General features: G+C 37.2%; 1 protein-coding gene across 3 annotated transcripts; it reads left to right on the top strand.

Moving 5' to 3' along the window:
- Positions 1–369: 369 nt before the first annotated feature.
- LOC129441535 (NACHT, LRR and PYD domains-containing protein 3-like) lies at positions 370–22670 on the top strand. 3 transcript variants are annotated; one of them, XM_055201209.2, is made up of 12 exons: positions 370–695; positions 2382–2455; positions 2740–2817; positions 3057–3123; positions 7786–7987; positions 10333–12088; positions 12688–12861; positions 13190–13218; positions 13297–13363; positions 20441–20614; positions 21168–21341; positions 21471–22670. In XM_055201209.2, the coding sequence occupies exons 2-12, from the start codon at positions 2421–2423 to the stop codon at positions 21487–21489; spliced, it is 2775 nt and encodes a 924-aa protein (XP_055057184.2). In that variant the 5' UTR covers positions 370–695; positions 2382–2420; the 3' UTR covers positions 21490–22670. The 3 variants fall into 3 exon arrangements, with proteins under 3 accessions (XP_055057184.2, XP_055057183.2, XP_055057185.2); XM_055201208.2 differs by having other exon boundaries at positions 13190–13363; XM_055201210.2 differs by lacking the exon at positions 3057–3123 and having other exon boundaries at positions 13190–13363.
- Positions 22671–22957: the final 287 nt, after the last annotated feature.

The following is a 22957-nucleotide window of genomic DNA, read 5'->3' as shown; positions in this document are numbered from 1 at the left end:
CAAAAGTAACACTTTGCTTCTTATGTTCAAAGTGAAATTAAGTTGTTTTACGTTTGTTCAAAATTAAACTTGGTATTGCTAGACGCAGCTACCCAGTCTCACGAAATTACATACATATAGTCACATAATTTTTTTATTCTTTTCTATAAAGGCCTTTTACTATTTTTCTTTATTTATTTTTTATTTTCTGATTTTTAAACCATTGTATCATGAAAAAGAATCAAAAAATTACGTGACTACGTAATTTCGTGAGACTGATAGACCACACCTGTGAGTTATTGACTTTCGCCCATGCTCTCTCTAAGTTTATAACTTTTTATTTCCAGAAAATTGTGATCTCTGCTTAACCCTCCACCTATGCCTTACAGTAAAGCTCTCAACTAACCAATGAACTGAGCTAAGCAAGAACCATCATTTATTAACTATTTTCTCTTTCTTATTTTATTTATTTGTTATTTTTAATTATTGCATGTTTGGGACACAACTTTGAAATTTGAAATAAAGTAAAATGTTTACTTTACATTTAAATATTGATTGGAAAGTTTCTGGCTCCTCCTTATGTGACAGGTGAAAGTGAAACTATTTAATCAGGATTCACCTTGCGATTAGAGAAAGTAACTATAGCTAGGTATGTAGAAGATTTAAAATCTTTTTAAAGGTGATATTCTAGTCAACAAAGAAGTGAAGATCAGCAGGTAAGTAGGCTACTGAACTACTGCAAAACACATATTCATTCTCATTTCCTGCTTGCAAGCCTATCGCAATGTCTGTAGCATTAGCAGGGAGCTACACTGCGACCAAAATGGTCGCATATGCGACCTTTTGAACTGCCGTTGCGACCCTAATTTTTAATGGGTCGCAAATGTGCTACCTAATGTTTTAGACAATATGCTATGATTTACTATGAGCATTTATTAAAACATAAATGTGGATTTTAAGAATACGTTTTATAACGTGCTCTGAGCCATCAACACGTTGGCTTCATTTTGCGTGAAAGCACGTCGTGTCTCTCCCCATCAGTGTGCGTTTGCGTGCTCAGCTGTTTCTCAATGAATTATTAGGTGCGACGCGACGCAAGCGCAGTGTCTTCCATGTTTCTGAACTTGAGCAGAGGTCTTTCTTCACTGAGGACGCGGGACCCGTATGGTTCCGGGTTTATATTTTAAATGGTCTGTCGGGTCCGGTTAGGTCCTAGTTTAATTACTTTGGGTCCCAAGTCTGATTAATATTGAGTTTATAACCCGAGTCGATCGGAAAACGGCCATGAGCGCTACCGCGCTAAAGCTCGAGTGCAGTTAAGCGTGCCTTCGGTTTCTATGGCGATGGTTCTTGTTACGACCACGCGCTGCGTTTTCTTTCTCACATGTTTTTAATAATCTTATTATTAATAAACCATATATTTTCTAAAACCATATCCATATTAAGTTTGCACAGATTGTAGCAAAAAAGCAGTGCTTAATGTCAAGCCCATTGCACTAAACGAGCAAACTAAAGCAATGTAGTTTGTCACCGGGACAGCAAGTAGATTTGAAAATAAAATAAGTGGAATAATATTATTGAAATAATAAGTGGATTAAGCTTTTTAAATCGGCAAGAGAGAAATAGAAAGATAGAGCAGAAGCAGTAAAAGTGCCTATTTAATAGAAATTATTACCATTTATAACATCAGTCATCAGTCACATTTATAATCTATAGACCTGCACTGTCTATTAATATACTATACATAGTATTGTATTATATTGAGTTTGATAAAAGGGGTCTAATTGCTTCATATATCAGTGCAAAAACAGTAAGTGTTTTCGTGGTGCTTTGACAAACAGTGTCAGCTTTGTTAATGGCAAAGAAAGTTTGGAGTGTTTAGATTAATGAAATATAATGTGAAATTAATATTAATTTTCAATAAATCAAAGTATTGTGTTGTGTCACACATTATAAGTTCTTCGTCATATGTATAGTAGACCATTATTTGTCAGTGGGTAATGATTGCCCTTTTTACCGGCTACCACCACCAAGTAAATTTCAGATCTGTGGGAAACACTGACTGCAACGTTTAAGAAAACAAGGCGGCATGTGGTTTAAAAGATGGCAAGTAAAATAAAAAGCATATCTGTATGCAATACAGTTTCATTATTGTTCATTATTAACCAGAGCGCCTTAATATAACTTGAAAAAAATATGTGCGACCAAATCATATTTTGTGCCAGTAACTGAAAAAGTTGGTAGCGCAAGTGCCACCAGTGGAAAAGGTTAGTGTAGTTCCCTGATTAGGTCTGCTGCAGAACTTTTTTTTTGCTTAAAATTCACTCACAAAACAAAATACCACAAACAAATGCTGAGACTTTTACTGCTATAATCTAAATAGAAAGTATATGTGTTTTTAGTTCCTTTGTAGGTATAAAATAACCATTTGAGCTGCTGTCATGAGTCTCTCGGGGAAAAAAAACACAATGAACAGGTGAGAATGTAGAGTATATAAGACACCACTTCAGTTTTGCCTTTAATCATATACTTTATATAATATAGTTTATTTCTACTACATGATACCACAACCAAATTGCAAAGAACTACTAGTAAAATATACTAAATATAGGAGATTTAAATGTATTTTTTTGTCATTTTATCTCAGATTAGACATTATTAAATAGTCAGGATAATTCTGTGTACAAACCATACAGCACTGCATCAATAAGCTAAAGTATTCATTATATTAAATGTCTCCTTTGTTTTACTCAAACCCAGCTGTGTGTCCATGAAGAGTGATGCATCAATGGATTATCCACTGCACTTTAGCGCTGGAGACACTGGCTTATATCTGAGGTGAGGACAGACTGACTCAATCACTTCATCTGATTATATTTTATGGAGGAGTTTGTGTTTGTAGTAATGTGTGTGTGTGTGTGCGCGTGCGTGCGTGTGCGTGTGCGTGCGTGTGTGTGTGTAAATATATATATATATATATATATATATATATATATATATATATATATATATATATATATATATATATATATATATATATATATATATATATTTACAAAAAAAATTTAATGTTTAAGTCATTTCAGTAAAGCAGCAGATGAATCAAAATCCTTAAAAGGAAATTACATGGATTCTGTTTTCCAGGTAGGTTTGTGTTTGTTCTGTATCACTGAATCTGCACTGTGGGACTAAACACCAAGGTTGCATTTAAGTCCACTTTTAAGATATCCAACTGCAAACTTCGCTAAGCCCTTCACCCTGCTGTCATTTTAAACTGTGTCAAGGGAAGTTTACTTGGACTGATCATCTACCCCTGGATTTTGACTAAGAACATATACTTCACGTGTACCTTGCTTCGCAGTTCGCCTATCCCAAATCGTAGTATGTTAAAACAAGTACAGTATCTTTAAGTATCTTGATGGTCTACTATTTTCAGTGAAAGTTTGAAGTACAGGGCCCAGTTGCATGAAACGCCTTAAGTGAGGGTTTCCCTTAGGGAGAAAAAAATCCCTGAGGTAAGGGATCTCTTTAAGAGCGTTTCAAGGTCTTAACTGTAACCCTGTTTATACTAAGTATTTTACGGTAGTCTCTGTCAAAACACGGCAATGGAGAAGCGGTTGCTATAGTTACAAAATTTCACAGCGTAAAAACAAATCAACACACGCAGCTCAACAGACATCGGATTTGTGTACAATGAAACGTTGCAAATAACAGACAGTAATACCGCATTTATAAAACCTCAAAGTAATTCAAACTTGAAGCACTTCAGATTGACTGATGATCAAACCGCTATTCTACTAATAAATGTGCATTACTTTTCTCTAAGGGATTATTTCGATCGTTAGAAATGCGCGTTGGATCTTGTTATAGACCTGTTATAGTCCCTTAAGTTTTTAAGGGAAAATGGGTATTAAGGACTTTGTATAGAACTTAAGGTAATACTTTAGCATTTAGGGGTAAATACCTATGGACAGCCTTAAGCCGAAAGTATACTAGGGACGTCCGCGTATGCGCGCCGTCCGCATGACGTCATTTTCGTCATCAAGAGGGTCCGCGGCCGGCCGCGCGGACCGTCCGCGTGCAGCCCAAAATTTGAGACCGCGCGGACAGTGCGCGTACAGTCCGCGTACAACAGCGCATGCGTGTGAAAATATTTAGACAGGGCACTCCACTATAAACAATTATAGAAAGGAAATAGACAGCATTTGCACACACACTATCGTTTTTTTCCTTTAACTTTTACTTCTTCCAAGAACAGAAAGCTCTGGAGCATGTTTGTTTGATTCCTGTTCTTTGTTGTCTTGTTGTTTGTTCTAAACTGTGTTTGCAATGGTGGATCAGTCACTTTTCTTTACCTATCCTAATGTTTTAATGTACTGTAAATGTCGCCAAATCAGTGCTGCCCTGACAGCCTGTTAGACTAATAATTTGAATAAGAAATCATATGTATTGCGTATAGTGTCGAAGGCGGCCATCCGCGTGCAGCCGCGGGGAGTATACTCGAAAAGCTGCGCGGACGCGTGCGCGCGCGAGCCGGACGCGGAAAAAAAGTATACCCGGGCCTTTATAGTTCCCTAAAGACGGTTGCACACCGGACACACAGCTCAGCGCCGTGTCGTTCTAAAAAAATTGCACACATTGTTTTCTATAAGTGTATGCTCACTGGACGCGCAGCTCAGCGCAGCTACAACTCAGGAAGTTGCTCAAATCCCTGTCCCGCCACCAGTGATGCCGGTAACGCGTTACTTAGTAACGTGTTGCTCTAATCTGACCACTTTTTTTAGTAACGAGTAATCTAGCGCGTTAATATTTCCAAACCAGTAATCAGATTAAAGTTACTTATCCAAGTCACTGTGCGTTACTATTTTTGAAATTTTCCTTAGTAAAATATATATTTTCTTGTATATTTCTTTTTGCATCTCGGGAAGTGAAGTCAGGTGTGCGACAAGTCACGTTTTCAGCACAAGGACAATTCAGGTCACGTGTAAGCGACACAAACGTAAACAACGTACAATGGAGAGAGAAGAGAGATGCTGCTACAAAAACACTACGTCAAATAAAAAAAACATTTGGAGTCGCAGCACGGCACAGACAATCAAACTAAGAGCAAGTCCCACCCGGTGGTGCGAAACAGTGAGCAGGAGGTCATCCACTACCCAAACAACAAAAGCTGGACTTCAGTGCAAAACCAGTAAGTGTGGGAGAGTTGAAGAACGAAAGTAACAAAGAGATTTTCTCCGAGCCTGATAACATCTGCATCTCACTATGACAGCATATTAGCATATAACCTCTGAAAGAATTGACAAATATCGCGTTATTTACTCACCGATTTCCACGTGTAGATCCAGAACTGTGTTTTCAACCATCATAAGTAAATTCCAAAAGCGGTCTTTTTTTCTTATAACGCGTTGTGTTTCTCGTTTCATGTGTTATAATACTGATAAATCTACAAGATATTTAAGATATAACATCCTGAAGACTTCTCAGTTTTTCAAAATAAAAGTAAGTCGAGTTTAAACTCGACTTACTTTTATTTTGTGAGTAACTTAGATCCTGTCGGGTCAAAAGTACCACTTGTTAGTTTTGTCCCGCTGCTAATACTGTGTATAATATGTTAAAAAATTGATATTATTCTAATTTGATTTAATTTCATTTTCATAGTGTTCAAACTATTGATTTTTTTTTTTAGTCTCAGCAATTTAAGTTTGTACTGTTGGTTGCTTTTGAAACATTTGATAAAACTGAAATTTTAAATAAAAATGTAATTTAATTATTTTTTACAAAGATAAATGACAAAATAAGTTTGCAGTTACATATTAAAGAGGTCATAGTTATATATATTTAATAAAAACAAGTGTAACACAAAAATCTATCATGTTTTGTTGTGTTACTTTTGACCCACCTGTGTGTTACTTTCGTCCCTGCGGTCAAGGTCAAAAGTAACAATTCACTACTCTTTAAAGTGTTTAAAGTGAAATTATACAGAAGTCGTTTTACATTTGTTCAAAATTCCCGCTGGTTTTGATAGACCACACTTGTGAGTTATTGACCACAGCAAAAATATATCTCTGTCTAAAACATTAGCTTTTAAAATTAAGTTTTCTGAAAATGGCCCCTGCTCTCCCCTATTTATGTTAAGTGAAGTCAAAAAAGACTCTATATATATATATATATATATATATATATATATATATATATATATATATATATATATATATATATATATATATATATATATATATATATTAGTTTTTTAAAACGCAACAGTTCAACTTAAAATGTCAGGAGATACATTGTTGACGTTACTGTTAAAAATGGACTTCCAATAAAGTGAGTGTTGGCCAAACCGGTTGTCATTTTTAATGTTGAGGCAGTGGGGGTTTTGGCAGCTACTGGAATGTAACTAACAAAGTAACTTGTAATCTAACTTAGTTACTTTTAAAATCAAGTAATCTGTAAAGTAACTTAGTTACTTTTTAAAGGAGTAATCAATAATCAGTAATCAGATTACTTTTTCAAAGTAACTGTGGCATCACTGCCCGCCACTCACATAGTTTGGCTGCTAATGTATATTTTGCTTTTTGAAGTAGACGCTAATTAAGCTTGCGCTATTTAACTTTCGGTGTATGATACCTAACAGTTGTCCTAGACTCGACGCGGCGCTGAGCTGTGCGTCCAGTGTACGACTTCCATAGTTTTTTCTTGCAACCCATTTTTAACCTTATATTTAGGGGTTTCTGAGCTTAAGGACTTTCATGCAACCGGGCACAGACCCTTGGACACTCTTAACGGCTGATATTACTCACAACTCATTGTGAGAAGGATGAGTTTAGTGACGCTAAACTGAATGAATTAATAAAATTAGAGATGCTTCACTGAAACATTTAACACATTAGGCGATGAAGTAAACATTACTAGTGAACAAAGAATAGCTGAAATGCAGGAAAGAGTTGTTTTTTGATGTGTTTTTGTTAACGATCACAATGTTGTCTAGGCCAGTGCTTCCCAATCCTGGTCCTCGAGGCCCCCCTCCCAGAAAGTTTTAGATGTCTCCTTATTTAACACACCTGATTTAACTCATCAGCGTGTTAGGGAGACATGTTTACCATTTTTGAAGTAGGCTGATAAGTTAAATCAGGTGTGTTAAATAAGGAGACATCTAAAACATTCTGTCAGGGGGTCCTCGAGGACCAGGATTGGGAAGCACTGGTCTAGGCAACAACTTTAGCATCTGTTACATATGGGTAGTATGTCCCAGCACCTGCACCCTCTTTGGCTACACAATAAAATGTACATATACTTTCCCAAAGCAAAAACAGTGCATGGTGTTAAAGCACAAAGTAGGTTAAAGGGGGAATAGCATAAAATTGTGGACTTAAACACAGCCTATTTCAGTAAGGTGAAGGAACTGAATCCAAATAAAATCTGATTACTGCAGTATCATAATCATTAATATAATAGTTGAACCTCAACCTTCTTTTACTATCTGTGCATGCTTCTGCCGGATACTTTTCTGCACATTTATCTTTTTGATTCATTGATAGCAGCAGGTGTGATATAATCTGTGATGTTTACTGTTTTAGACAGTTAAGTACAAATAAACTCAGATTTTACATTTTTATGATCAATTTTAGAACAAACACACACCATGCTAAAGATAATGCATGTCAAATTGTACTTGCCATTATAAGACATTGTATTGTAATTATTTATTACATACTCTTATCATTTAGAATTATTCAGGTGAAAAAACACACAAGAATAAATGAATAAAACTCGATCCCTGCATTTGAACAATGATTTCAGGAGCTTGAGCACAAAATCATCTCTCTGCTGAAGAAAGAGCTAGAGATATTCAAGAGATTACTGAGCCCAAACTACCTAGAACGCTCTGAGAAAGATGATGGTGATGATGATCAGAGCAGAGTCAAAGTGGAGTTTTTGAAGATCACACTGCACGTAATGAAGAAGATGAACCAGACAGACCTAGCTAACACATTACAAACCAGTAAGAAATTCTTTGTTATCATGCTGCTGTACAAAATTCTATTTAATAAAGCAGAATTTGAGATCCACAGTTTAGCTCCAACCCCAATTAAACACTCAGTCAAGGTCTTAGACTGCTAAGGTGCGGTGTTAATTTAACACCCATACGGGTGTTCATATAGGAGTCACGTGCAGGGTTTTAAAGTAACACTAAAGCATTGTTGCAGTTAACTGGATACCCAAGTTGTGTTAGTAAGTGTTGAGTTAGTGTTGCCTTAATTGAAAACAACTTCCTCTGACACATCTTAAAATATATCAGTGCGAGTGCTGTGTCTCAAGATGCACACCAGTAGTGTGCATTTATAAATTATACTTTTTAAAAAATTACTTAAACCTAGTCCTGGTTTAAGCTAATCCGTGTCCGGGAAACCGGCCCAATAATGATTTCATCGTAGGCTGGAAGAGGGTGAATAGGCTATTTGTCTTTCTGTGGACTGATTAAGGATTAGTCTTTGGTTATAGATTGGGCTTTCTTTTTCTCTTTATACTGTTTCACAACAAAACTCAATGCCATACTTTTATTCTAGAAGTGATCTATTTACTTTATGATAATAAGATTAACTGCCGCCTTGAGATTATTTAATTCATCAATATTTATTTTAAATAGGCTAAATTACCTTTTTGCCAAAAATCCTTAGTGTTAAGTTTAAGGTTTTTCATGGAGTTTAGATTTCCTGAACAACTTTAACATGAGATATTTTGAGTAATTAACAGACAGTATATTAGATGTGAGAAGTAAAAAAGTTTAAAATTAGCCTTACATTATGTTTACATCAGTGGCAGTAATGCATGCAGTCAGTGCAGTAGCCTGTAGGAATATTTATCTAATGTGGGGTAATATGAAGTAATCAGCAATCATAAGATCGATTTATGCTTTTTTGATACAGGTTGCACATTGTTTTCTTTCATGGACTATGGGGCCCATAAAATAGCCTTGGCCACCCCCTGGCCAACCGGTTTAATTCTAGCTCTGCCTCTGTTCATAAATACGTCTAACCTTACACTGTATTCAAACATTTCTTTTATTTTATTTCTTTTTTCTTTTTTATTATACCTGTGTAGGGGGACTGAGACCCCCTACAAATCCTAGAATTGCGCCATATAGGTTTTTACTAAAGGACCCTCACAAAACAGCCTCCACACACACAATCACATCGTTCTCTGAAAGCATGGTTGCATAAATTCCTGGTGCTTCCTCCATCCTCCAATCAGATTCAACTGTCATCATCAGTTGGTGGCAGGTGGCAACCATCGTGTGTTGTCTGCTTAAGAGGTAGAGGGAAGAGAGAGAACGAGAGAGAACAAGAAGCAAAATGCATCCTAGGACGTAACAATTAACAACAAGGGAGAATTGGGTAGGTTTTTTTAAACCAGCAGTGTGTTCTGTCCAATATTTACCCATTATGGGTTGAAAATAACCCTCCCATTTTTAGAGTGTTTGGAATGGAATCTGTTGATGTTGATAGTGATGTTAGAAGAAGGGGTTAAACTTTACTTTTTATTTACATACACTGGGGGCAAAAGGTTTGTAAATGGATGTACAGATTTAGCTCTTTTGGAAGTGGCATTCAACTGAACACAGTTACTGTATGTGCATTAATCAGGACATTATTGATGTTTATAAAACGGTTAGTTCCAATCCTTGATTCTGATTGGTCAATAGGTGTGCTTTATTCACAATAAAACACTGCTATGACCGCTTCACCCAACGGTTCTATTTAATATCACTGCGCCCTTAGCAACACCCTTAGTAACACATAAACATATAATGAGACAAACTTTGAGAACAGTTGGTTGTTTTTATTTGAGCTTTCATGTTATTGTTTGCAGTCAGGGACTATTTTTTCTAGCGGAAGGAATGTTTTTATTGATTTAACTTCATGAAAGTTGCACAAATATTTTTTTTACTTTAATATTGTGTAGTAACCGTTTTATAAAAGCAATAAGGTACTCGAGGCAAGTGCTGTATCGTGAATAAGTAACGGCTGAAGGGGTTGCAGGCACTCCGCTTCGCGTCGTGCCTAACAACGCCCTTCAGCCGTTACTTATTCACGATACAGCACAGCCTCTCGTACCTTATTGCTTACAAATAACACAGCACCATCACTATTTGAGTAAAGTAATTTTTGAATTAAAAAAAAATTATTTTCTAATCTATCAAACCCAGTTAAAATCTATTTGGATCCTTAAATGGCCATGTGTAATTCACAGCAAAAATTAAAAACCTTTGGCCCTCAGTGTGGAATTTTCCCCATTCCTATATTTGTTGTTCATGCATGAAGTAAATGTAGGCCCTTTGTTCATCAGAACTCGCCCCTTTGTGTTTGAAAACACACAAATCCAGACTAAAAGAGAGATTTCAGAGAATTAATGAAGGAATATCAAATCAAGGAAGCTCAACACTTGTGAATGAGATCTACACAGAGCTATACATCACAGAGGGAGGGAGTGGAGAGATTAATAATGAACATGAGGTGAGACAAATTGAGACAACATCCAGAAGATCAGAGACACAAGAAACACCAATCAAATGTAATGACATCTTTAAGCCTTCACCTGGACAAGACAAACGCATCAGAACTGTGCTGACTAAAGGAGTCGCTGGAATTGGAAAAACTGTCTCTGTACAGAAGTTCATACTGGACTGGAGTGAAGGAAAAGCAAATCAGGATATGCACTTCATATTTCCACTTCCTTTCAGGGAGCTAAATCTGATAAAACAGAAAAATATCAGTCTGATGGATCTTCTTCATCAGTTCTTCATAGATACAAAACAACTGAGATCAACAGATCTTGATGACTACAAAGTTGTGTTTATCTTTGATGGTCTGGATGAGTGTCGACTTCCACTAGATTTCTTAAACAATCAGAGTGTGTTTGATGTAAGAGAATCAGCTTCAGTGGATGTGCTGCTGACAAACCTCATCAAGGGGAATCTGCTTCCTTCTGCTCTGATCTGGGTAACATCACGACCAGCAGCAGCCAATCAGATTCCTCCTGACTGGGTCCATCAGATCACAGATGTACGAGGATTCAATGATCCTCAGAAGAATGAGTATTTCATCAAGAGAATAAATGATCAGAGTCTGGCCAACAGAATCATCAGACACGTCAAATCATCCAGGAGTTTGTACATCATGTGTCACATCCCAGTCTTCTGTTGGATTACAGCCACTGTTCTAGAGAGAATGTTGAGTGAATCAGAGAGTCAAGCTGAGATCCCCAAGACTCTCACTCAAATGTTTACACACTTCCTGATCTTTCAGACCAAACTGAAGAGTCAGAAGTATGATGGGAAATGTGAAGTAGATCTTCAACAGGTCAGAAAGAGTCTTCTGTCACTGGGAAAACTGGCTTTTCAACAGCTGGAGAAAGGAAATCTGATCTTCTATGAGGAGGATCTGAAAGAGTGTGACATTGATGTCAGAGAAGCTGCAGTGTACTCAGGAGTTTGTACTCAGATCTTCAGAGAGGAGTTTGGACTGTATTTGGGGAAGGTTTACAGCTTTGTGCACCTGAGCATTCAGGAGTTTCTTGCTGCTTTTTATAAGTTTCAGTTATTTTTTCTGGACAAAGAAAGCAAGTCAAGTATGACTGATTTATTGAAGAGTGAAGTGGATGAGGCATTACAGAGTGAGAACGGACACCTGGACCTTTACCTACGATTTCTTCTGGGTCTCTCACTGGAATCCAATCGGAAGATCTTACAAGATCTGATGACACAGTCAGAAGGCAGCTCTGACAGCAAACAGGAAATAGTTGAGTACATTAAGATGAAGATCAGAGAAAATCAATGTCCAGAGAAAACCATCAATCTGTTTCACTGTCTGAATGAACTGAATGATCAATCTCTAATGCAGGAGGTTCAAAGATACTTAAACAGAAGAGAACATAACTACTGTCTTTATGGAGTAAGTCTTTCTCCTACTCAGTGGTCTGCTCTGGTGTTTGTGTTACTGAACTCAAAAGAGGAGCTGTATGAGTTTATATTGAGCAAATATAATCCATCAGATGAATGTCTTCTGAGGCTGCTGCCAGTGGTTAAAGCATCCAGAAAAGCTGAGTGAGTAGATTAACTGTACTTGAAACATATTTCTTATCTTAATTAATAGTGATGATTAGTTTAAGAACATATTTATTTTATGGTCATTTACAAAGAGTTAATTGATCTATCCAACTACGTTTGTGTGTTGGTATTGCCTATGGTCAACAACTCTGGTATCTTTGCCTAATTTCATGACATTTTAAGCATGCTCAGAGCCTTAAATTCCCCTGGATAATAGTTTGATAGATTGCCAAACAACCCCTTTCCCCCCACAACTTTGACCCACCAAGTATATCACTTGCCCAACTTACATCTCATAGATTAACCAGGCCTGCTTCAGGTTTTTGATTTCAGAACAAATGCAGTAACTTTGACGACAGATCTCTGCTAAGCATTTTAGAATGACCAAAACAACATTTCAGATGCTGAGCAATGAGATCGGTTTACTGTGTTAAGGCCACTTCTACCTGACTAAGCTTCTGTGATAATTTTGGTGTTGATGATTGTTTATATGCACCAGTTGATACTCATTGTACATTCATTTGCACTTGTTCTCTGTATAACTATTACTAAAGGTTCTAGTTTAACACACTGTTATCTTGTTATTTCTTTCTCAGTCTAAGTGACTGTAACCTCACAGAGAGAGGTTGTTCGGCGTTGGCCTCAGTACTCATCCTAAACTCCACAAATCTAAGAGAACTTAACCTGAGCTACAATGATATGCAGGATTCAGGAGTGAGGATGCTCTGTACTGGACTGAAGAATCCAAACTGTAAATTGGAGGCACTACAGTAAGACAATTCATAAAAATCCATGTGTGTGTTTAGCCCTATTTGGACTGGATTAGTTTTACAGTAGTATAAGGATTAATGCAACTTTACTACAGGACCTTTATAATATTAATCGTCAATTCACACAAGATTAGATATAAGATACAGGGGTAACCTCCCTGTTGTCAGATGTATACAGAGAGTTTATTCCTGTGCTGTTAAAATTAAAATATAAGTATAAATTGTTTAATTTTATTTACCTCATGCTTATTACTTAATTTCACTTTTAAGGTTGTGGTCAAGAAGTGACAATGATAATTTGTGTAAATGTGAGTTTTTCTTTTTGCAGACTGGAGTTCTGCAGTATTGGAGATGAAGGTTGTGCTGATTTAGTTTCAGCTCTGAGTTCAAACCCCTTACACCTGAGAAAACTAAATTTAATTCTAAATAAATTAGGAGATTCAGGAGTGAAGCTGCTCTCTGATCTACTGAAGGATCCCCGCTGTAAATTAGAGAAGCTACAGTGAGTGATCCCATCATCCTATTATTAAATAGAATTATATTATTTTATTAATATTAATATATTATAGATAATATGATGACTCAAAGACTTATTTCATTCATCAAGACCTATCCCTTCTAATAACTGCGGGAGTTTATAACACATAAATATATTAATTCTTGATCAGAATCTATTTAAAATCATTTTACGGGTGCAATGTTTTCATGATATTTAAATAATGCTTAATTATTTATTATTAATAATTAGTTATTTAAATATTGTTTTTTAAAGCAACACTATGTAGTTTCTATGTAAAAGTGACTTACAGCTCCCCCATGTGGTTGAAAAGCGCAACAGTGCCTGGTATCAGACACTCTTCTGCAGGCAGGGGGAGGGGCGGGGCTGTGTGCTCTACCCTCCACCGCCACTTTCAGAGTGTGCTTGTAGCAGCTAGGAGGCTGCTCAGGTTGCAGCAACAGTACAATTTGTCCAGTTAAAAGTTGTTCTATCACTGAAATAATTTTAGAGACATTATTTAAAGGTAACAAAACTACATAGTGTTGCTTTAATGCTTTATCTGTTATGTATCCATGAGTATAATTTCTTATTGCTATTAAATGTTTGGCTGACCTGGGCTGTGGGGCAGTGTTGGACATGGGCCGAGGTGCAATGGCAGACCTGGACCGCGGAGCAACGGCTGACCAGGGCTGTGATGCACTGGAGGACCTGGGCTGTGATACACTGGAGGACCTGGGCTGTGATGCACTGGAGGACCTGGGCTGTGATGCACTGGAAGACCTGGGCTGTGATGCACTGGAGGACCTGGGCTGTGATGCACTGGAGGACCTGGGCTGTGATGCACTGGAAGACCTGGGCTGTGATGCACTGGAGGACCTGGGCTGTGATGCACTGGAGGACTGGGCTGTGGAGCAATGGCAATAGAGGACCTAGGCTATGGAACGATGGCGCTAGAGAGGGCTTTAACCAAGTTTAAACTGGCTTAGATGTGACAAAGTACAGGATTTAAAATAACTGGCTTCCGTGGCCAAGACATGGGTTATCGATGAACAAAAATTGAAACCGTCATTTTCTGTGCTCTCTGCTCCACTGGCAGCATCCATGCTGCATTGGGCCTCACTGGCAACATCCTCTGCACTCTGAGCCTCGCTGGCACCATACTCTGTGCTTTCTGCCCCGCTTGTAGCGTCCTTGCTGACCTGGGCCTAGCTTGCAGTGACATCTATGCTTTCGGCCCCGCTGGAGGCGTCCTTGCTGCACTCGGCCTCACTCCTTCCTACTATCCCCCAGAACTATATAAGGGAGTGGCGATGATGTGAGAGGGCTTTGGTGTGGCGGCCAGCATGGCAGTGGAATCTGGAATGGCAGCGATCATCTTTGCTGTGGGCTCTGGCATGGTGGCGACCATCTTGGTCTGGCTTGGCAAGCATGACATGAGCAGACTCTGACTTGCCAGGAATGATGTGAGCAGGCTCTGACTTGGTAGATAGTGTAGAAATGTGGGGTTCCTCTTCCACTGTCCCCACTGTGAATGAAGAACCACTCAGCAAGAGTGCATAATCAATATATTCCTCAAGAGTTGATGGTACATTGCTATCAGCCAATAGATAATTCAAAAAATCCATTACAGAAAATACCCTTAGGAGATACGTCATAAAACTAACTTAATAAAACTTCTCCACATAACTTTCCAGGCAGCGATCTTCTTGACATAAAACAATACTCTAATAACCGTTTATGTTGAAATGTTGTAATGTGTTGTCCCAGAACATAAAGCAATGCTTGATTTACATGCAGATTAAACTCTTTAATAAATACAAAAAATATCCAAGACATGAAGCAATCTGTGAACGAGGACATAAGCAATAATCCAAAACATGAAGTAATCCATGAAGGAGAACATGAGTATGAACATAAAATAACAATTATAAACCATAGCCGATGTGAGATGTGGAAACAGCGTGGTTTAAATATATAGCCAAAAGTGTCGCAAGGCCAGTCGGGGAGAGAATGCCAAAGTTGGTGGTGGGATAAATGGACAAGCACCCCTTTATTACAAGGAGCACTGATTTGAGAATGATTCCCATGGTTGAAATAGTCTGTGTATAATCTGTGTGTGTTCTGCAGTTTGCTATTTGAGCTATACAGTTCAAACCCTACATCTTTTAGCATTAGTGTTGGGACGAATGTACACCCCAACCTCTCTTACATTACCATGGTAAATAAAAAGTCAGAAACTCAGACAGTGATGAGCAGTAATTAGAAACAAGAAAAAACAAAGAACGGCACACTGCTACTATGGCTCTCAATATTTATTATTTAAAAGACAACGTTTCGACCAAAAAGGTCTTTGTCAAGTCAAACACACATTTTTTTAAAACATCAAAACATCATGATTTAACAACTCTCAAGAATTAACACACCTGATGTCATGCAATCAGGCACACCTGATACTACTAATTGGCTCTAAGTGAATAAACCTCAAATCACCACCAAAGAAAGCAACAAAAAGAAAAAAGAAATTTTTAAAAAATATATATATATATATTATACATATCAACAAAATCACAAAAAAGGTTTCAAATCAAAATCCAAATTTAAACCCTTAGGAAATAGGGTATTAAGTGTATAAATATAAAACGCCTCCCTCTGTAACAGAATTCTATCAATATCGCCACCCCTTCTGGGTACTCTGACATGTTCAATCCCAAAATAACGAAGAGTCGACAAATTATGTTTCAAAGCATTGAAATGTACAGCAATAGGGCTTTTTTGATCATTTAGCCGTATATTGCTTCGATGTTCAGCAATACGCGTTTTTAAACAACGCTTTGTTTTGCCAATGTATGCCAATCCACAAGGACATTTTATCATATAAATTACATTCTTAGTGTTACAGGAAATAATTCCCTTTATCTTGAGTTGTTTTCCAGAATGGGGATGGCTAAAGGTTTGACACTTAGTTGTAAAATTACATTGAGCACATTGTCCACATCTGTAATTACCCTCAGGAACTGAAAAAGGATTGATCGAACGTTCCGATCCCCGATCGGCTCTGACAATCATTTGCCGTATGTTAGGGGCTCGTTTGTAAACAATTCGTGGTGGCTCTTTACAGACCTGTTTCAAGGATGGATCAGAGCTTAAAATGTGCCAATGCTTGCGTACTACATTGGCCAACTCATAGCTTAAGGCAGAATATTGAATGATACATGATAACCTGTTGTCGGTTGATTTTGACGCTGTTCGAATAAGGCACTCTTTTTGATCATTATTTTCAAAACGTGTCACAGCTTCTTTGACCCATGTATCAGCATAACCCCTTTCATAAAATCTTTGACACAAGTCTTTTGATTGGGTTTCATAACTTTCCTTATGAGTACAAATCCTACGGATCCTCTTAAACTGGCTAATCGGAAGGCTCTTCTTTAGATTCGTCGGATGAAAGCTCTGACCATGTAAGATGGTATTTTTATCTGTAGGTTTTCTATACAGATCCGTCACTAGTCTAGTGTCTTCTTTTATTATAAGTAAATCCAAGAAGCTAACCTGAGATACATTAAAATCTAAGGTGAATTTCAAATGTTCACTGCTTCGGTTTAAAAAAAGATGAAAATCAAGTAATTCACTCTCCGAGCCACACCATATGAGAAAACCATATGAGACTACACCTGTGATATACATTTTACCAAAAATACATAAAGTTTTGACAAAACCACCAGGTAGACCTATTATTGCTGGTATGGGCTCACTAACAGAAAAAATGTCGGTATTTATTGATTTTTTTCTGAAACCTTATGTCCAGGGTCTTCCTTCTTATGTACAGGATTCTATGGATATGATTAAAATATTACAGTCCATTATATTACCTCACAATCAGGTACTATTGGTGACACTAGACGTGGAGTCCTTATATACCAACATACCACATGATGGTGGCATACAAGCTATTGATTTTTTTCTACGTGATGGTTACAGCAATAAGAGTCCTAGTATTGATTGTTTAAAGACACTTACTAAATTGGTTTTGACAAAAAATTTCTTTATCTTTAAAGATGAATACTTTTTACAAATTAAGGGAACAGCAATGGGGAGCACTATGGCCCCTAATTACGCCAATCTTTATGTGGGTCAATTTGAACATGACTTTGTATTTAATCCTATGGTCAATTCCTTTCTGTCGAATATCTTTTTATGGCGTCGATACATTGATGATGTTTTTCTCGTGTGGTGTGGCTCGGAGAGTGAGTTACTTGGTTTTCATCTTTTTTTAAGCCGAGGCGGTGAACACTTGAAATTCGCCTTGGATTTTGGTGTGTCTCAGGTTGGCTTCTTGGATTTACTTGTGGTGAAGGAAGACACTGGACTGGTGACGGATCTGTATAGAAAACCTACAGATAAAAATACCATCTTACATGGTCAGAGCTTTCATCCGACGAATCTAAAGAAGAGCCTTCCGATTAGCCAGTTTAAGAGGATCCGTAGGATTTGTACTCATAAGGAAAGTTATGAAACCCAATCAAAAGACTTGTGTCAAAGATTTTATGAAAGGGGTTATGCTGATACATGGGTCAAAGAAGCTGTGACACGTTTTGAAAATAATGATCAAAAAGAGTGCCTTATTCGAACAGCGTCAAAATCAACCGACAACAGGTTATCATGTATCATTCAATATTCTGCCTTAAGCTATGAGTTGGCCAATGTAGTACGCAAGCATTGGCACATTTTAAGCTCTGATCCATCCTTGAAACAGGTCTGTAAAGAGCCACCACGAATTGTTTACAAACGAGCCCCTAACATACGGCAAATGATTGTCAGAGCCGATCGGGGATCGGAACGTTCGATCAATCCTTTTTCAGTTCCTGAGGGTAATTACAGATGTGGACAATGTGCTCAATGTAATTTTACAACTAAGTGTCAAACCTTTAGCCATCCCCATTCTGGAAAACAACTCAAGATAAAGGGAATTATTTCCTGTAACACTAAGAATGTAATTTATATGATAAAATGTCCTTGTGGATTGGCATACATTGGCAAAACAAAGCGTTGTTTAAAAACGCGTATTGCTGAACATCGAAGCAATATACGGCTAAATGATCAAAAAAGCCCTATTGCTGTACATTTCAATGCTTTGAAACATAATTTGTCGACTCTTCGTTATTTTGGGATTGAACATGTCAGAGTACCCAGAAGGGGTGGCGATATTGATAGAATTCTGTTACAGAGGGAGGCGTTTTATATTTATACACTTAATACCCTATTTCCTAAGGGTTTAAATTTGGATTTTGATTTGAAACCTTTTTTGTGATTTTGTTGATATGTATAATATATATATATATATTTTTTAAAAATTTCTTTTTTCTTTTTGTTGCTTTCTTTGGTGGTGATTTGAGGTTTATTCACTTAGAGCCAATTAGTAGTATCAGGTGTGCCTGATTGCATGACATCAGGTGTGTTTAATTCTTGAGAGTTGTTAAATCATGATGTTTTGATGTTTTAAAAAAATGTGTGTTTGACTTGACAAAGACCTTTTTGGTCGAAACGTTGTCTTTTAAATAATAAATATTGAGAGCCATAGTAGCAGTGTGCCGTTCTTTGTTTTTTCTTGATTTAGTGTTTTTTTGATCGAGCACCTGTCTCAAAATATTTTTGGATGTGCACACATTCTACTCCTTATTTGATTTCAGTAATTAGAAACAAGCACAATTCCTGCACAATGTTTTGTTGATGTAGACACAAACCACCACCATGATCCTTATTGCACAGGGCTGCAATTCTGTAATTCTGCTGTTTATCTGATTGGAGGCATCTGGAACTCTATCACTCTGCCACGTCTTAGTGAAAATGGAGAGACAGCAGTCTTTAAACTCACAACGCTTAGTGTGCTTGAGTCAGATGTTAACAAATATATTGTTCAGGGAGAACACATTAGAGAGCAGAACAAGCCCAGCATGGACCCTCACTCTCCTGTCACACTTCAGCTTCCTTGTGTACAGTTACGTTAAACCCTCTCCTGCTCCCAGTATCGGTTGACACAAGGACCATGACTGCCTGGAATTTGGGCTGGGTGATTCTGATCCTAAAAGCTTGGTCCTATTGTGTATCCAAAGTTCCATTACTCCCTTTAGGGATCAGGTTGTGAACCAGCAAGCAGTCCCTTCAGAGAATAAGGATGTGCTCTATCCAGTGCATGCACTATGAAAAGGACAGAAGGACTAAAAGACTCTCTGAACAGAGCCGGTTCCGTTGGATTGTGAATGCAATCGCTTTTGTTTTCCAATCACTTTGGCATGGGAAGTTCTGCTAGGAAACTGGTTACCTTTGCAGAATTCTACAATATTTGTGTAGAATTGGTTTCAGGTTGACTGTTGCAAGACAACTAATAGTGAGACGGGGTGACCAATTAGGTACGTCGCTTGCCATCACCTGTAGCTTCTATCAGTTAATGTCGCTGCCATTTATTTGGTTAGAGGGGCACTCTACTCCTCCAAATTGAAGAGTTAAGTTAGACACATTTTGTATGCTTGCATTTGTTTTGTTTTTTGTTGTACTGTATGTTGTAAACATGGTTCAAGCCCTGTGGGTTTAATATAGGGACCCCTAGGATCTCTAAATCGCCAAAGTGAGTGACAGAAAGGTAATGTCTCTGTTAGATTTGTAACCTCTATTACCTGACTCACTATGGCTCTTCAGTACAGATTTTAGATTTCTGTGGCAGAAAGTGGCATTCAAATTCCAGACACCAAATTTCATTCCCCTTTTTCTTTAGAGATAAATGGTGATTGGGGCTCCCAAGAGCAAACCCATAGTGTCACTACACCAACACAGCATCTTGTTTCCTTTGTAGATGAACAAAGGTTACATACATAACCAAGATGTTTTATTTGTACAATGACCTCTTAAATACAGACAGTAATGAACCACAGAGTGGCCCAGAATGATCTACAGCTAACTGTTTATAAAATTACAGCTGAAAACTGAGTGTATAAACTGTGTTAAACTCAAGTACTCACCTGACTAATCTGCTGTGATGTTTTTATTTGAGTGTAGATGATCAATTTTTTGTTATTTTTCTTTCAGTCTGAGTAACTGTGATATTACAGAGAAAGGTTGCTCTGCACTGTCCTCGGTTCTCACCTCAAACTTCTCAAGTCTGACAGAACTGAACCTGAGTGACAATAAACTGCAAGATTCGGGTGTGAAGCTGCTCTGTGACGGACTAAAACATGCAAACTGTAAACTGGAGATATTACAGTAAGAAAACAACTGATAATATTAACTGTTCATTTATGTAAATTCAATTGAAGTTATTAAACATTAAATTCAATGAAAAACCACAACAAAGTATGTGTGACATCTCCATTTTTTCTTACAAAAACTTAAAAGTACATGTGTCTTAGTTTAACCTAGTTCCCATGTTTTTCTATTTTGACAGTTCCCATTGTTAATTAGTCCCGCACCCATTTCTATTCAGCCTGATAATGTTCCCTCTGAATTTGAGCCCTGCGTCCTTAGTTCCTTGTTGGTTCTCGTTTTATTTCACGTTTATGTCATTGTGTGTTTTCGTCCTGTCTCCAGTGAGTTTTCTTATTATTTTGTAGTCTATTTTGTATAGACCTTCATGGTCATCCTCATCTGTTTTGCACACACGTTATGACAGATGATGCACTTTTATCATACGCACCTAATGTAAATAGAGCATTAACCATGATAAAGAAGTCATGCTTAATAATGTTTAAATATTTTGAACCATTTTGTGATTGTTTTACAATAAAATTGTTTGATTTAATTTTTCTTTTGTGTGCAGTCTATATCGTTGCAATTTTGGAAATGAAGGTTGTGCTGCTTTGGCCTCAGCTCTGAGATCAAACCCATCACATCTGAGAGAACTGAATCTGATCTATAATAACCCAGGAGATTTAGAAGTAAAACTGCTCTCTGATCTACTGGAGGATCCACACTGTAAACTAAAGAAGCTTCAGTAAGTTATAGATTTATTATTTAAATTATAATTTCATTATGGTAGATGATATAAAAATGATAGCATTCTAATGTCGGTTTATAATTACTATGATTAGTGTATCTGATATTTCTATTTATCGTTTTACAGTATTTTCCCTCGACTATAACAGCAATGTTCAAACACTACCAACTGCATTCTATCATAAATTGCATGAGCTGCCTGCTTCTTACTGAACTAAAGCAGCAACAATGATCCAGCAGTGTCATCACTTTTCTTGGACTCAGCTGAGACTCGCATTATTTGTGAATTTAATCTGATGGTGCGTGGTGTGCTGTTACATTAGCACTGTAGCCTCACAGCAAGAAGGTATCCGGTTCAATCATGGTTTGGAGGGTCTTTTTGTATGGTTCTCTGGTTTCCTCTCCGAAAACATGCTGGTTGGGTGAACTGGAGATGCCAAATTGTTCATAAACTTACTGTGTATAGATTAATTTGTGTGTACATTACCTTGTTCTCACCATGAATGTAGCCATAGATGGTGGAATGGTTTCAAGCAATAAATAAATCCAAGATGACGTTTACTTTCATTTTAAGGATCTACGACATGATTTTCAAATTTATATAAAATAAAAATGTCATAGCAGACTACAGTAAAGGACAGCTTCAACCAATATACACTTTGCACTTTTAATGATTGGTTTGTAAAAACCTTCACAATTCTTTTTGGGTGTTTTCACACATTGTGAACACGTACATTTGTCATGTTCTTAGCCATAATAGGAAATGCTTAGTTGGTCGTTTGATGGTTCATACGACACTCATAAGCTGCCATCATGATTTGTGAGCCCTGCTGAGGGGTCCAGCTAAGACCAGCACGGGCTGTTAGCTGGTTTAAGGTGGCAGGAGCTGGTCTAGGCTGATCCTCCCAGCCTGGCAAAGCTGGTCAAGCTGGTGGGTCAGCTGGTCTTCCAGCATGACCAGCTAAGTCCAGCTAGATCAGGTTAAAAAGTGACCAGAACACAGCTAGACCAGCTAGCTACACCAGCAATACCAGCTAAATCCAGGCTGGGAGACCAGCTGAAACCAGCTCACCAGCTTGTGCTGGTTTTAGCTGGATTTTTCAGTAGGGAGTTGTTTTACGGTAATGTTTTGTTACAGAGTTCTTAAGTCAACAGCTTGCCCAGTTTCAATCTTCACTCATGGCATTGTACATATTTTAGCTTTTTTTAAAATGTCCTAATAAAAATGTTCTTAATTTCGTTTTAAGAATAACAAGAACTATAAAAAAAATAACAGAATATAAAAAAGTAACAATGTATTTCTTTAAAATTTAATGAGTTAAAAAATAAAAACAATTGTCATTGTCATTTCAGTTTTTTTATATGAAACTAATGTGAAATAATGTTTATCAACATTGTCAATAGAGCAACTTGATAAGTTGTCATAAAGTTCCTTTTTTATTGAATTCAATAAATAATATTTAAATATAATTTGATAAATATTAATACTAATATTACAATAATTATAATGATGATGATAATAATAATCATGATAATAATAATAATAATAATAATGAGTGGGACTTTTATTTGACACTTTTTATAAATATTAATACTAATAAAAACAATCATTAT

Source organism: Misgurnus anguillicaudatus, chromosome 2 (genome assembly GCF_027580225.2).
Source record: "Misgurnus anguillicaudatus chromosome 2, ASM2758022v2, whole genome shotgun sequence".
NCBI classification, from domain to species: Eukaryota; Metazoa; Chordata; class Actinopteri; order Cypriniformes; family Cobitidae; genus Misgurnus; species Misgurnus anguillicaudatus.
The sequence above is the reverse complement of the archived record's forward strand: the minus strand, read 5'-3'. Positions and strand labels throughout refer to the sequence as shown.